We start from the raw sequence: 17,767 nt of genomic DNA on the forward strand, positions 1-17,767 counted from the left end.
ATTAAAAACATTTTTTTTATGCGGTTAAATAAGGACTGCATAAAAAAACTCTTTGCATTGCTACACAAAAATTCAATTCAACTATTATATAAAAAATATTTAACCCTTTAACTACCGCTTAATAAATTGTGCCGACTATTTCCGGCGCTTGAAAATAAAATAATGCCATGCCGGAATATTCCGGCAGCGTTACATAGACTTTCTTATAATGTTGGTTTTATTATTTGTTATTGCCTGTTCCCTCATTGGTATTACTATTATATTATTCACGGATGTTTTTTAAAGAAAAGTCTGCCGGATATTTCCGGCTACCGAAATTATTTTTATAACACTTAGCCGGAATAATACGGCTTTATATTGCGGCTATATTTTATTACGTTTTCAAAAATGGCATTCAATAAAAAAGTTTAGCCTTTGTAAGAGGTAATAAATTACTTTAGTAGTTTGGATTGTGACGATAACGACGAGGACATTGGAGAAGATATTAGTGATGGTTCTCACGATGAGATTGAATCAAATATTAGCAATTTTAATGAAGTTGTACTAATGTTGAAGACATTGATGAAGATCGTGCTAATGTAGATGTAGACAACGAGAGTATCAAAGAAATGGAAGTTAAAACTCCTATAGATTATCATATATTAAATAAAAATCAAGTCAGCAACGTTAATGTTGATATTTCTGACTCTAGACCAATATAATATAACCAATTATTTGTTACTGATGATTTATTACATCATTTGGTTGTTCAAACTAATCTTTTTGCTTAACAGTTTATTGAAATGCGCAGAAATATACCAAAACATTCCTATGTTCGTTTTTGGAACACAACAACTCTTTCTGAAATGAAAAAGTTAATAGGTTTGATTTTGATTATGGGTTTATTTCATAAACCTGCTACACATTTTTATTGGTCAACTGATAAAATATTTCAAACACCTGTGTTTAATACAGTTATGTCTCATAATCGCTTTAATTTACTATTAAAGTTTTTTCATATAAATCATAACCGAAATTTACCAAACCCTAGTGATCCAAATCGAGATTATACAAGTTACGACCAATTATAGAGAAACTTTTTGAAAAATTTCTAATTGTTTATACCCCAAATCAATGTATTGAAGTAGACGAGTCATTGTTACTATGGAAAGGTAGACTGCTCAAAAAATAATTTCCTCTTAATAGAGCCAGATTTGGAATTAAACTACTTTGCCTATGTGAAGACTCTGGATACATGTACCGTTTCAGAATACAGATATTCAACTACCAGAAGAATGTAAAAGCTTTAATACTACTGAAAAAATTGTTGTATACATGATGTTGCCACTTCTGAATAAAGGCTATACTATTTGGATGGACAATTGGTATTCTTCATGTAGGCTTTTCCACTTTCTGCACCACTATGGAGCAACAGCATGTGGAACAATTTGATCAAATCGCACTCCACTAGTTTTAAAAAATGCAAATGTTCTGAATAATGAAACTACTGCATTTTTCTTTCACCCACTTCTATGTTTAAAGTACAAAGATAAAAAAGATGTTTATATGCTTAGTAGTCAACATGATAAAACTGTATCTCCAGTAAAAAAACGTAGAGGAAGACCTCCTTTCTTAGTAAACCCAAAACCAAGATGTATTGTAGACAGGGATGCGGAGTCCCAAAAAGGACTCCGGATTTAAAAGTCGTAAAAAGATTACTTTATCCTAGTTTTTGGTATCCAGGAGCTCTAAAAATATAAATAATTTTATGGACTACTAATAGGAAAAAAGCTAAGACGTTTAGGTTAGAGGAACAATCATATTTTTTAGCCCGGAGTCCTTAAGTATAATGGCGGCAAGGACTCCAGGACTCCGGGCTTAAAAACAACAAGTTTCAAGTCTTTAAATCTCATGAATTTTTTTCTTGTCGCAGATCATAAGTCAACAAACATGTTTAGAGCTTCTAGGCACCACAGACTTGGAAAAAGTAGAGATATATAGCCGGAGTCCTTTTGGTACTCCGCATTCCTGATTGTAGAGTACAACTATAATATGGGTTCAGTTGACAAAAACGATCAAATGTTAAAAACTTTTTCAATTGCCAAAAAAAGTATGAAATGGTATAAAAAATTAACATTTCATTTGCTGCACATTGCTTTGTTAAATAGTTACATCTTATACAAGAAAAACACTTAACTTTTAAAGTTTTAACATGATGTTGCTGCATCTTTGGTATTTGATGGTAACAATTCAGTTGATTTAATGAGAGGAAGAGACAATGGGGATGCTCCATCAAGACTTAAAGATAGACATTTTCCTGACACCTTAGTTCCTACAGCAACTTGGAAAAAGCCACAGGCAAAATGCCATGTATGTTCTAGAAAAGGTGTTCGAATAGATGTCAAGAACATTTGCCCTTTATGTCTAGGCAAACCAGGTCTTTGTGCGTCACCATGTTTTAAATTATGGCATACTGAAATAAAGTATAGAGATTAACTAAGAAACATCATTCATGTTAACTAGGAATTAACAAGGAATAAACTAGGAATCATCATTCATAAGTATGGAGATCAACTAGGAAACATTCATCTATTTGGCTGGCGCAGATGTATTTTTAATACATTGTTTCCAGTTTAGGATGTTAAATGCTGGATCTTCCTGACTCAATGCATGGGTTTTGCTTGTGTCTCTGTTTTTATGACTAGGCAACTCATTCTATTATCTCCTAATGAGGGTACAGCTCTAAAACTCAGTTTTATGGTTCTGAGGCCGGCTGGTAGTCAGGTTTCTCGAACTCTGTGGTAGCTCTCAGAGAGGCTGATTCCATCAACAGCTGAAAAAAATCAAAGTATTAACGGTGCCATGTTGCGCATTGATGCTGTACCTGTTTGTACTTTTGGTGTGCATTGTGGAGGGGCTACATTTGGGGCCCTTTGTTACGGCTTAGGGTTTATTAGTAGTAATGAGGCAATTGCTTGGGCTATTAAACGGTTTTCTGAGTACTATATATGCTTTGAGTCAAGTTTTTCAATCAAATTTAAAAATGAATAAAGTACCAAAAACTATAAAACACAAAAAACCATCATCATCACCAAGTTCTCTAAACCTATCATTCACTAATATTCGTGGTCTTCGAAGTAACTTTTCTTCTGTTGAGTCTTATCACTTGTAAAGTTCACCAGACTTACTTTGTCTTTGTGAGACTAATTTGAGTTCGGCTGTCTCATCTTGTGATCTTAATGTTGATGGTTATCTTCCTCTAATTCGTAAAGACTCCAATAGTAGCATGCTTAGCCTCGGCATTTACATTTGTAAGAATTCATCCATTTGTCGTGAAACTAGGTTTGACTCCTCAGACTATTCTTTCATGTGCTTTCGTTTAGCACCACTTCACTCTATTGCCTTTCTCTTTGTTCTATATCGCTCTCCTTCATCTCAAGTCTGCACTCTTTTTGACTTTATTTCTGATCATATTGACTAAGCCCTCTCTCTTTATCCATCAGCAAATATAGTTGTTGTCGGTGACTTTAATGCTCACCACTCTGAATGGCTTGGCTCTTGTGTCAGTGACTCTGCAGGCATTAAAGCCCACAACGTTTGCCTTTCTCAACCCCTAACTCAAATAGTCAACTTTCCAACTCGCTTTCCTGACAACCCGAATCATCTACATTCTCTACTCGACTTATGTCTTGTTTCTGATCTTAGCCAGTGCTCAGTTTCTACACATTCACCCTTAGGTTCTTCTGATCACAGTTTGATCTCTCTAAAACTAATATCTCATTCTTCTTTATCACCTAAATCCTCCTATTATCAAACCTCTTACAACTACAGTAAAGCTGACTGGGATTCTTTCCGTGATTTTCTTCGTGATGGCCTTTGGGTAGAAATCTTTCGTCTTCCTGTTGACAAATGTGCTTCTTACATAACTTCGTGGATTCAGGCTGGCATGGAATCTTTTGTTCCCTCTTGACGATTCCAGGTCAAGCCTCAATTTTCTCCATGGTTTTCCTCACACTGTGCTTCTGCGATTGCCAATCGAAACCGTTACTTCCATATTTATCAGCAGAATAATTCTTCAGAAAACAGACGTCTGTTTATTACTGCTAGAAACAATTGTAAAAAGGTTTTGTCGCCAAAACCCCTATTCTCAGGTCATGAAATCTCGTATTAGGCTCTCGTGACTTCTGGAGAATCTTTAATAGTATCAATAATAAGGGAAAATCAATAATTCCACCTCTCTTGTATGGTTCAGACTTTGTCACCTCACCTAAAGAGGTGACAAAGACAAAGACAATGCCGAATTGTTTGCTAAAAGCTTTTCATCAATATCATCTCTTGATTCCACTAGTTGCGTTTTACCTGATATTGCCAACAAACACGTTGATCCATTGCTTGACATTCATATCACTCCAGCATCTGTATCTAAAGTGATTTCCTGTCTAGACTCTTCTACAGCTTGTGGCCCGGACAACATACCTGTTATTGTCTTGCAGAAGTGTTCTCCGGAGCTGTCGTCTGTACTCTCAAAACTATTCAACAAGTGCTTATCAGAGTCTTGTTTTCCAGCCTGCTGGAAAGCAGCATCTGTTATCTCTATCTTCAAAAATTCTGGAGAGCGATCTGATTCGTCTAACTACCGTCCCATAAGTCTTCTTTCTATCATTAGCAAGGTTTTTGAATCTTTAATTAAAAAACACCTAATTTCTCATCTTGAATCTAATAAATTACTTTCTGACCATCAATATGGATTTCGGTCTTCTCGTTCTTCAGCTGATTTGCTAACAGTAATAACTGACAGGTTTTATCGTGCATTAGATGAAGGTGGAGAGGTTAAGGCCATCGCTCTTGACATTTCAAATGCTTTTGATAAAGTTTGGCATGCTGGTCTTCTCCATAAGCTTTTTTCTTGTGGTGTATCCGGCAACATCTTTAAGATCATTGAATCCTTCCTTTCCAATCGTAGCATAAAAGTTGTCCTCGATGGATAACACTCTTCTTCTTATTCTGTAACTTCAGTGGTTCCTCAAGGTTCTATCCTTGGCCCTATACTCTTTTTAATTTACATTAACGATCTTCCAGATATTCTCACATCTAAGGTGGAATTGTTTGCTGATGACACTACCATTTATTCTTGTCGTGATAAGTAACCAACATCCTCTGATTGCTTGGAGAGGGCATTTGAGCTTGAAAAGGATCTCACTTCTGCTACAGCATGGAGCTCACAGTAGCTGGTGAACTTTAATTCAGATAAAACTCAATTTTTTCAGCCAATCGTTATCGCAATAACTTAGATCTTCCTATATTTATGAACGGTGATGTACTCGATGAGTCACCTTCATCTTCGAGGATTACCTCTTACTTCCAATCTTTCTTGGAAACCATATATCAAATCATTTGCAAAATTAGCATCTGCTAAGGTTGCATCTCTTTATCGAGCTCGTCACTTTCTTACTCTGGATTCTATTCTCTATCTCTATAAATCTCAAATCCGGCCTTGTATGGAATACCGTTTCTATATCAGGGGCGGATCTTCTAATGATGCCCTTTCTCTTTTAGACAAAACAAAAATGCAAAAATGCATTGTAAACATAGTTGGATCTGCTCTTGCAGCCAACTTCCAACCAATATCACATCGTCGTAATGTTGCTTCTCTTTCTGTTTTCTACAAATACTATAATGGACACTGCTCTAAAGAGCTAGCGTCTCTTGTGCCATCTACTAAAATTCATTCTCGTATTACTCGTCATTCAATTAAGTGGCATCTTTTTCTGTGACTGTTCCTAAGTGCTCCAAAAACGCTTATTTGTCTAGTTTTTTTCCTCGAACATTAGTTCTTTGGAATTCGCTTCCTTCATCTTGCTTTCCTGATTCATATAATTTGCAATCTTTTAAGTCGTCAGTCAATCGTTATCTTGCTCTACAATCTCTATCTTTTCTCTTTCAGTAATTTCCAACTTAATTAGTGGTTGCTTGCAGCCTTGTTGGAAGCGAAGATGTTAAAAAAAAAAAAAAAAAAAAAAAAAACTAGCTTTTCATACTAATAATAAATATCTTGAAGCAGTGTTCTTATATTATGTTAAATTTTTAACTGTAAAAATTGTGTTCTGTTTTTAAATTGTAAATAACTTAAGAAATAAAATATTTTAAGTTAGTTGTTATCATTTAGTTGAACTAATTAATTTTATATAACTATGTAACTTTATGATATTATATAATAAAAAATACCAAATGTCTTTTCTTATTTTATTATATTTGCAAGTTCAACCTTTTTTTACATAAAAATAATACAGTCATGTTATTTTGCTAAAAAAAGAAATCTTAAAAACAGTATTTTTTTTAATACGTAAACTGAACTGCCTATTTTAAAATAGTTTTCGCATTATTATTTCAGTTATTTTACGGAATTTCTGAAAAATGATACTAATTTTACGGAAGATTTAACCGGTAATTTTAATGGTATAAATATTTTTTTTTTTCGGCCGCTTTTGGTAGTTAAAGGGTTAAAAGTTAACGATGTAATGCAATTTGTGGTTGCATGTTCATAACAGTAACTATATAATGACGTATGTACATACTTATTACACATTTTAATCGTTGAGATTAAAATTATTGCGCCTTTCAAAAATTAAATTATATAAGATCGTACAAAAAATTCGCAAAAAACAAAACCCGCAAATAAAGTATCGCATAAAAAAGGACCGCATAATAAGAAGTTTGAGTGTAGTCAATGATGGATCCAGTAATTTTTGTGTAGCGGAAGGAGGGGAAGGGAGGGAATGTTGATATATTTTCGTAATTTGTACCACATTTGCGTCTCCTAAAAATAAAAAAGTAGGTTCTCAATTTCTAAGATAATTTAGGACCTTCAGGTTCTGGTGGTTGAGGGGGAGGAGGAGTGGGGGAGGGACGTTTTATGCATACCCCTCATCTCCTCCCTGGATCCGTCACTGAGCATACTGACACAAGCAAAATTGTTCATATTAAAATATTGAAATATAGCATTACAACATTGGGATCTTAGGGTTTAGGGATTGTTTTACTAATGTTTAGCCTCTTCTAAGTGACATGAATGTTTTTAGTATATAGGGGAGACCGGGGCTAGTTGGCTCGGTTTTTACTCTATGAGCTCTGTAGCCCTAACAGTACATTTTTTTAAAAATATTAAAGTGTAGTCTTAAAGAGTATGGATTAGGGTATTTTATAAAATTTGCATTCATTTACAAAAAAAACTTCTTGGGGCCTCTCCGGACCCTCGAAAAAAAAAAGTTTGCGCCAACTTACCCCACCACGGGGTAAATTAGCGCAAACTATAAAAATGATTATTAATGCACTATTAAGTGCAAAATTAATAGAAATTTTTTTAAAATTAATTTTTTCAACAATTTTATCCCAAAATTTAGTTTTACTTTTAGCTGGTACCAAATATTAGTCCGTATAAAAGCCAAACAGTAGCCCACCTTTTATCTGTGGAAAAAAAAAACTAAAAAAAATTTTTTTTTAATTTTTTTGTAAGAATAAATATTTTCAATATTGTTAAAAATTAAAAAAAATAATAATAATAATTTTATAAAAATAAATATTTTTTTCCATAGTAAATGCTATGAGCCAACTTACCCCGTGAAAAATTTGTCAACTTACCCCGAAAGCTTTTTTTTTAATAAACAGTCTATAGATCTTGAAAAACGGCAGGTTTGAAAAAAAAGTCTGACTGGATATAGTAAACTAATTGTGACTGGAACTTTTACAATAATTTTTTTTTCATACGACTAACTATTTTCTTTGTAAAGTAAAAAGGAAGCGATGTTCTAAAAGTTACGTTTTTGTCCAAAAAACGCATAAATTTCAATATCTCTTATGCGCATGCGCGAATCCTGACAATACTACAGTGAATGATGAAATAGTTAATAAGGAAGTTTCTGAGTAATTTTTGTCACTTTTTGATGAAAGGCTCTAAAGATAAACGCAGTTCGTCAACTTACACCTGCGGCCAACTAGCCCCGGTCTCCCCTACGAGCTGAATATTTTCAATGTTTTTGTTTTCTGTATAAATGTAAAACAGTTCATCTCCTAAATCTTTTCAAAATTTATTTATTTTAAAATAAAAGAATAAATACATTTTAAAAAATGATAAAGCTATCTGAATGCCTGCTTACCATACAAATTTTGAAAGTTTTGCATTTTGTTTCGTGGAACTTTTTTCTGGAATAAAATATTTTCAAAAAATTTTGATATTTTTAAGAAACGCATACATTAAAAATGTGTATGTACCTTAACCCTAAACCTAACCATGTATACATTATAGCCAGAGGCGGTTTTACGGGTGTGTGCGTGGGGGTTTACAGCTCTACCCCCAACCCCACCCTCGAGGAGGTGGTTTTCAAGTTATAGTCGGTTTTTTTACAAACTTAGTCGGCTAGTCGGATATTTGACACAATTCATTTTTTTTTTTCGAAGCCAATCGGTACTTTTTGAGGATTCACCCCCTCCCCCTCATTTTATTTGTAGACTCGCCTCTGATTATAGCCCTGACTTAGGTCATTGAGCCACTTTCTTGATCAATGACCTAAGACCTAAGAAACGAAGACTTGGCCCTTGGCTTCTTGATGGGCCACTTTCTTCCACATAGGCCACTTTCTTGATGGTATATGCACAAAACAGCATCACTACATATTACACTCCTGACGGAAGTTAATTGAGGATTCTCTTGCGAGAGTTCTAGAGAGAGACTAACTTCCATCGACTTCAAAAAATGGAAAAGTTTAATTTTAACTACTCGTTAAAAAAAATTCCAATACAAGACGGAAGTAGCTACAAACTAAATCGATTTGAAAAAATAGAAAGCTTTATAAAAAGAATACGCTGAAAAACATATTTCCATATGAATAAAACCGAAACAAGTAGAGGAGAAAATTTTGGTTTAAAAACGAAAAAAACATCACCACAGTTTATTTAACTTAGTGAAATCAATTAAGTTTAAGAAATCCCAAAGCCAATTACAAAAAAATTAATGAACGAAGCACAGTGACTCAGGACGTTCAAAAAACGGCAAAAATTAAATAAAATTTGACATAAATAGTAAATAAATAATGTTATATATCAAAATAATATTTTTTGGGTCAAAGATTTCAAGTTTGTTGATAAAAAAAATTTTTACGCGCAGCTTCAACTCGTAAAATGCGTGTATGCGCGGTATACGTGTACAAAAATTTTTTTTCTTTAAGTTTTGGAATCTTCAAAACAAACACATTATCTTGATATATTACTCTACTTGATATTTAAAAAAAAAGGTTTTTAAAGGATATTGGTACATACAGAAAAAAAACTATATTTTGTTACATTTATTTTATTATTTACATTACAACTAATTTAATAACTTCGTCTGGTAACGGTTTTCCTTGATAGCTCTAATATTTTCTAAATCTAATTCTTGATACTTTTGGATCTAATCTTACTAGAAGGTAGTGCATCTGATTCATCGTTGTGTTTAACCTTGATATTTTTGCCGTGTGCTTAAGTCTAGAATTTCTTATCTGGATATTTGAACTCTCCAATGCATCTTCTGAATATACCCCGATTAGCAAAGATAATTTATGTGATATAGAAGAACTATGCAGTAGCAGTTTATGTAAATTAGGAGGCATAAGATACCAGTCGTACAAACTCACTATACGTTTAGCTGTTACAGTGCAGTATAAATCTAATTCATTGATATTAATAGGATATCCACAAGATATGGTTATCAGAATATTATGCAATCTTTCAATTATATCACAACCAACTTTATTAAATTCAGAAAAAACTTCACTATTTTTAAATGCTCTTCTGGCAGTATTGCCGTCATTGGTATTTCCAGACCCAGTTTTAGGTATGTCAACATATAGGCTTAACCGTTCTCTGAAGAGTACCTGAATCTCTTTTTTTTTAAGTCTACAGATAATTTTTTTCTCAATTGTTTTTGGCTTATAGTTTTTAATTTCAATTTTATAACTCAAATGAAGAATAAATTCCAAGCATTTTATCCAGTAATGCAAAGCTAAAATTCCGAGTCCAAAGGCTGACTCATTCTCAGTTTTTGCTTTTAATAAATCAATACTGCTCATTTCGTTGGGTTTAGCATTGCACACATTGCAGGATTGAGTTGATTTTGTCTCTGTAAGTGCGTTAAATAATTTATTATCAAACATTGTAAGATCAACTCTATAGCTGGTATTAAAGGTCACCTTTCTTCCTGCAATATCAAAAACTTTGCAAAACGTCTTTAATTTATTTATTTGATTTTTTATACCTGATTCTTCTTCTCTGGATAAAATTGGACTCTCTTTTTTATATTGGAGATGAAGAGGCCTACAAAAGTGACAACTTGAAGGATTTCCATTTTTCCAAATTTCGCCATCTTCTATTTTGAGCAATAGAGGCACAAAAGCTGTAAAAGATTTATTCACTTTTGAGTTTTATACTTGTGTTGCTTGTCTCGTATTTCTGTTTATAAACACTTTGGTTTGATGCTCCATCAAAACCAATCTTTCCCAGTGGGCACAGTACGTTTTTAAAATGTTCTTTGGACGTTTTTATTAGGTTTACACTTTATAAAAACGTCTAAAAAACGTTTTAAAAACGTACCGTGCCCACTGGGTTCATATATAAAACTCCAAATATTCCTTGACCGAAATTAGGCATATCAATCATTTCAGTTATTCTACTAACCGTGTGAGTAGAATAACTGAAATGAGTAGAATATATGATATCTAACATGAAGAGTATTTACACTGAGAATATACACTTTGCAAAAATTTCAGAAAAATGTATATTCTCATAATAGCGTTTCAATTTTTCCTCGAAAATATTGTGCAAGGTAGGATAAATATGTACATTGTGTACAAGAGCTGAGTTTTTGATCATTTGATATTGTTGATTGCTGAGATCAACGTTCATTTTTAACGCAAGAGCTTCCTCTACACTCATATTAATGGGAAAAGTTTTGTACAAAGTTTCATCAACTTTTTCTATTTCTAAAACATTAGAAATATCGTTTTTAAAATAGAGGCTTCTTTTTTTTCTCCAGCAACATTTTCGTTTTTTGCAGAAGCTAAAAATAGAGCTTCATGATGTTCAGTGGCTAATTCTTTTATTTTTTTTCTTTTGCTTTGCTCTCCAAGAACACTCCATTGTTTATGAGGCCTTTCAGAACCAAAATGGCAATTTTTATTGTTCATAAGATTTCTTTGAAGCCAACGATTTTCTTTTTGTATAAATGTATCATAATTTCGTCCACATTGTTTTAGTTTTTTCTTCACCTTTGAAATAAATATAAGTAAAGCAACCTTTACTTTATTTAAGTTTTCTTTGCGAATTTCTTCAGTATTCAGTATTAAATTCTTCCATAATTTTAATTTATCCACTCCTTATTCACGTATATTTGGGATAAGATCTAATCTTTTCATTGTTATTGTTTTTAAGAACCATCAATATAATAAAATTAATATAACAAAAAGATTTTAAATTACATTATATATTTTTTTATTTACTCTGTTTAAAATTTTATATTGTTATGGCTTTAACAATTGTCACATTGCTACATCCTGTAAAAACATTATATTACTAAGTTAACTTTATATTACAGGAAATAATAAAGTTGTTCAGCTTTTTCAAACATGTTGTACTTATCGAATGATAAATCGTTCTTTAAAATTGTCAATAAAAATTTTAACAAACTTTTAAATAGTATATAATGAGAAAAGCACGTTTTTTAAAACTATATTTAATATTTATGATTTAAAAACTATATTAGAGCAAGTAATACATGGGCAATTCCACATCAAATCACCCAGTCCATTGAACCATGTGTCTTCTTTTTGTGTTATATTTTGACACATTATTCCTAATTGTAAAAAAATATTGCATGCAAAATTTCAGCTAAAAAAAATTACCGGTTGACAAGATATTGCAATTTTAATACTGACCTGGTTTCCTAAAATGACCCGGTTTTCATAACACTCTGAAAAAACATTTTCCTTAAAATAATAAGAAATAAAAATGGCAAAAACATGCAAATGAACATATATAATGTTTTTTTGATGCTGAATTCAATAAATGTACTTAAAATGCTCAAATATAAAAAGAACATGCATAAAAATTAATAAAACAACTAGTTTCTATAAACCAACTTTGGGGCCCAATCTCAAAACACCCCCATCAAAAAATTTTTTTTTTTGCTGTTAATATTTTCAGCTGTTTATAATCTTACTAGGCACGAAAAATCTAACTGGAAAAATAACTAAAACATACGGAACTTTAATTTCAAAGATGTATTACTTTTTCAAGAAATTCCCAAAAAATATTTGTAAATAAAATAAAGTTAATCGTAATTTAAAAAGTTACTTAAATATACAAGATTTGTAAAAGTATCAAAGATGAAAGTTATTTTGACTGTGTTTGTAATAGTTTACAATATTGCTCCCATTTTACTTGTACTTCCTCTATTTCAGCATTTTCAAACACATAGTTTCTACCAGAACTAGAGCAAGCTTGTGGAACAGATAGTTTTTTCAATATGTTGGTGTTTGGAATAAAACAGTAGTCGTCTCTTTCAGGCCAGTTAAAACAGATTGATGGACCATTTGGATGAAGAAACTTAACTTTAGCATCAACTTCTTCTAAGTTGGTTTTAGTAACAATGCCGATCCACCACTTATCATCACAGACTACAGCGACATAACAACCTAAAGTGACAGTATCAAGTTGAGATATGTCTTGTTTCTTTTTAAGATTGTGGATTATTGTATAATTAGTGTCTGTACTACACCTCTTTGCCCCAACCTTGTTATCTCCAAGATGTATAAATTGATGAAAGCTACGAGTACCTGGTAGAGTTGCTACACCAGTGTATCTTTCTTTTTGTTCTTCACGTTGCAATTGTAAGTCCAATCCCTTTATGCAAATGAAGTTAACAACTTTGATTTTATCAATACAAAATTCATACATAGCTTCTGATGTGAGAATTTGGTTTCTGTACGGTCGTTTTAAACTTTCTTGTGCTGTTAATCTTTTTACAGTACCACCAATCCCATCGCATAGTGACTTTCCGTGGGACGTGACAAAAAAGTTCCATTCAATTTTAAGGCAAAATTCGCTCTCTAGTTGACATAGATTGTAAAAGCTTTTACAATTTTTGTACTGTCCTGCGCAACCATCAGTGAATAAATGTAATTTGGTCAGATTGGAAAAAATTATTTTTAATATTGTTATGATTAGTTGGAATATTTTGTACACATAAGTTACATCATGTATAATGCCATCTGATATAAAACAGTAAGAAATATGTTTCAGTTCACCCTTATCATCTTTATAGTATATGACTAATGGATGTAAAGAACATTGTTGGGTGTTCCAATGATAGCTCTGTATTTCATCTTGGACAACAAAAGCATAATTTTCAGCAAAGTCGCCAATAATGATAATGTTTGATTGATCCATATATTGTTTCAGTTGGTTAAGGTACTGTGATTGAGAGTGAGCAATAAAAGAATGAGCTTGTAGCTTTTCAAAACAAGATGCTAATAGTTCAACAAACGTTGGAACATCAGCTGTTAAACTTAATAGTGTTGCACGGTCAGTAGTTTGCTATTGCTTGTAGTGTATCTCAAAATCATCTTCGTATTCTCCAAAAATCTCATACAAATATTTGGTGAGGGGTTCTTTACCAGGACAATCACCACACTGTGCAAGCATGCATTCTTTGTTTTTTACTGAGCAAACGGTTTTTGAAAGTAAGTCCTTATACTTTAGTCCAATATTTAAAGCATCTACTAGCAATATGGCATTTTGGTGATAAGAACAAACACAAACAGAATGTGTACCACTTGCACCTAGCATAATGCACCACTTTGGTCTAAGTGAAGCAAATTTTGAGTAACTTATTTGTATTTCTGGATTGTTTTCTTTGTATAATAGATATAGTTCCTTTAAATTATACAAAGCAGTTTTTTTTGTTTATGGACGTTCTTTTGAATGCTAACATAATCTTTTTTTCCAGGCATAGTTCTACATAAATCACTTGAATCATAAAAAAGTTTAACAGAATCTTCTATTTCTTTTTGTAAGACTTTCCCTTTTTACAAAGGTGAGATAGCCAACAATCCTTTTTTATTAAAAAGTTGTCTAGCCTTTTTTGCTTGGTATTCTGTAACTGCAAAGTTATTTTGTACTTCTAATATTGACCAACTTGTGGGTGCCAGTGTTAGAAGTTGAACAATAGTTCTTTTGTCAGAACATAGAACTTTTTCTTTTATCAAGCTCATAATTTCAATAAAGTTTTCAGCCTTCTTTTTAATGTTATTCGTTTCATAACACAGTTTTGAGGAAACATTGAATTGACTTTCAGATTTTCTAGTAACATTACTTACCATTTCATTGATGCGAGGAACTTTTCGCTTTCCTTCTTAGAGTATATGTTTTGATGACTTTGAATAAGATTTTAGAGAAGATATATTAAAATTTTCAAGTTCTTCATTGATCTCCTGTCTTTTTGATTTGAATGATGATATTAGAAAATCTTCATCTTGTTCACCCTGACTTTGCTTCTCTTCTTTAAGATCTGCTTTTTTGGCAATCTTTTGCTTACAGGGTTTGCAAAGTTTCTTCCCAGGAGCAATATTTAAGCTACTTCTCATCATGTCTTGTGACTCATTTATCGTAACTACTCTAAGATTTTCTAAAAGTAATTAAATTGTATATATAATTGCATATAGCTTTATGTATTTTGTATATAGTATAATTGTATGTATAGTTGTATATAGCTTATCTGCACAATTGTTTAAAACATTGTTTATGTTTTGGAAAACACAAATTAAAAAATATATATATTAAAATACTTAAATTCCACTTTTACTTACTTGTAATTTTCTTTGTATGTTTTTTGAATGGATCACAGCATGCTTTCTGCCATATAGGATACATTTTCAAATAATTTGCTGCATGTTTTTCACATAATGTTGTTAAGTTTGATAGTTCAATGTTACAGCGTAATGATATAGCTATTTTTTCTTCGTTGCTTAAAGTTCCAATAACATCTTGTTGGCCTTTGCATGCATCTGATGTCATTAACCCAATAGAACACATCTTATAATAAACTACATTGTATAAATGTATTTCCTAAAAAAAAGAGAATTCTCCTACTTAATTAAAAGAATTCTCCCACTTAAATAAAAGAATTTTCCTACTTAATTTTTAGTAAAAAAAAAAAATTTATATAGAAATAATTCAAACCTTTTCAAAATCCCACTGTTGTATAATTTTTTACACTGATAGATATTGTTAATTTTCTTTATAGATATATTTATATATATATACAATTTATATATATATTAAATTGTTAACTTGTTAAAATTTAAATAAAATTTACGAATACTGTTTTTTAACTGAATTTTTTATAAACTAGTTATTATAAACTTTTACAAAAGTTGTCAAAATTTTAAAAACAAATGCACATCCATATCACACTAATTCAGTTTTTATATAAAACAAAACAGGATGTTTTTTTCAGTTGTTAAGTTCAAATAACTAAGTTATCATATAATTAAGACTTCCTTAAATATAACAAATTTTTTTTTTTTTTTAAAGGAGTCTTTTAACTAAATATAATATTTTACAGAATTCTATTTGAAAGTTTTTTAAAATAGCTTATTGAAAATTTGATACATCTTTGAAATTAAAGTTCCGTATGTTTCAGTCGTTTTTCCAGTTAGATTTTTTGTGCCTAGTAAGATTATAAACAGCTGAAAATATTAACAGCAAAAAAAAAATTTTTTTGATGGGGGTGTTTTGAGATATTGGGCCCCAAAGTTGTTTTATAGAAACTAGTTGTTTTATTAATTTTTAAGCATGTTCCGTTTATATTTTAGCATTTTAAGTACATTTATTGAATTCAGCATCAAAAAAACATTATATATTAATTTTTATGTTTTTGCCATTTTTATTTCTTATTATTTTAAGAAAAATGTTTTTTCAGAGTGTTATGAAAACCGGGTCATTTTAGGAAACCAGGTCAGTATTAAAATTGCAGTATCTTGTCAACCTCTCAACATTTTTAGCTAAAATTTTATGTTAACTTTTCTTTTTAAGATGCAACAGCCAAAGAGGTTTTTAAAAAATTGGAAGACCCATGATTCAAAATTTTCTAAATTTTGGGTGATTTGATGCGGAATTACCCACAAGTAAAAAATTAAAACGAAAGTTTCCCGTCATTTTCATTTGTTTTAATTATTACAAAATACTTTCAAAAATAGCGGAAAACAAGGTTTTTAAGTGTTTAACAACATTTGTATTTCTTTAATAACTTCCGATACCGCAAGAGACCGCAGTAATCCCTTTATATTTTAAAAGTAGAAATGTTAATTAACTAGGATATATGTGTATATTTTTGGAACTCGGTGGAATATTTTTATTTTATATATATATAAACCAAAAAAATACAATTGCTTGCAGCCTTTTTTTAAAAAAAGTCTTAAACTTAAACAAAAAAATAAGACTTTTTTTTTCTTTTTAGTTAATTTGAAATATATAGAGCCAAAACATTATCTTCAAAATAAATATACACTTTTATTTAAATTAAAACTACTCTATTTTAGTTAAATAAAAATCTCACATTTTTCAGATTTCTTTGAAAATAATAACAAATTTTTTCACTTCTTTTTACTATAAAATACAAAATAAAAGTTTTATTAAAAAATTATTTATACTTTTGAAATAAAAAATTGTTGCAATTTAATATTATTTAAAAAAGAGCACTTAATTTACAGAAAAGTTGTGAGGGGTTTATTACCATTTTTTTGTTGTTTTAAGTCACTGTGCGACGTATCAAAAATTAAATCAAACCCCAATATTCTTATGTTTGCCGACAAAAAAACAACATTTACCAACATTACCCCCCAATGATTAATCCAAACTATTAAAAGAAAAAATAATATGTTTATGTACAAATGCAAATAAGCCCCTAAAAAGCTAGAATAAATACAAAAAAAGCCCCTAAAAAACTAGAAAATTCAATAAACCTCGAAGCAAAAAATATAGCACCTAAACTAAATATAAACAAACAAATCAATATAATTGCCAAGCCAGAAGCATTCATTACATTAAAAGACCACGAAACAATTTTGATAATCAAAAACCTTGCCGCCTATTAAATCCAGCAAAAAGTGAACTCGGCGTTGTCAGCAAAACATACCTAGATAAAATCAACAAGGAAATAAGAAAGAAGTTAAACCAATGGAAAAACACCGCTGAAAAATCATATAGTTTATAAACATAAGCGACAAGCAACACTGTGTTTATACAACTCGACATCAATTAGTTTTACCCATCCATCACAAAAGACATGCTAAACAACGCTTTAATATTTGCAAAACAACACACTAAAATTAGCAATGAAAAAATTAGGGTCATAAATCTTTATTATTTTTTATTAATGAAACATGAAGAAAAAAAGGTGTAAAACGATTGTTTTGACGTCACAATAGGATATTTTGACGGAGCCAAAGTGTGTGAACTGGTGGGTTTATACATTCTAGACTCTTTATCCAAAACCATTTCTAAAAATGATATAGGTTTTTACCGAGACGACGGATTGATTGTAATTCGCAAAAAAACTGCCGCACAGTTAGACAAAGTCAGAAAAAATATAATTGAGACATTTAAAAATATCGGATTCCAAACAGAGATTCAAACCAATCTAAACAGCGTTAACTTTCTTGACGTAACTTTTAGTCTTCAAAAAACTCCTACCAATCCTATA

The 17,767-nt window shown here is 31.1% G+C and overlaps 1 protein-coding gene across 1 annotated transcript; it reads right to left on the reverse strand.

Annotated features, from left to right (window-relative positions):
• Nucleotides 1-12,265: 12,265 nt before the first annotated feature.
• LOC136077889 (ARL14 effector protein-like) lies at nucleotides 12,266-15,125 on the reverse strand. Its single transcript, XM_065792116.1, has 2 exons — nucleotides 14,871-15,125; nucleotides 12,266-14,689 (listed from the first exon to the last, which is right to left on the reverse strand). Exons 1-2 carry the CDS (start codon nucleotides 15,094-15,096, stop codon nucleotides 14,418-14,420), a joined length of 498 nt encoding a protein of 165 aa, XP_065648188.1. The 5' UTR covers nucleotides 15,097-15,125; the 3' UTR covers nucleotides 12,266-14,417.
• Nucleotides 15,126-17,767: the final 2,642 nt, after the last annotated feature.

The sequence above is a fragment of the Hydra vulgaris genome, chromosome 03 (assembly GCF_038396675.1).
Source record: "Hydra vulgaris chromosome 03, alternate assembly HydraT2T_AEP".
NCBI classification, from domain to species: domain Eukaryota; kingdom Metazoa; phylum Cnidaria; class Hydrozoa; order Anthoathecata; family Hydridae; genus Hydra; species Hydra vulgaris.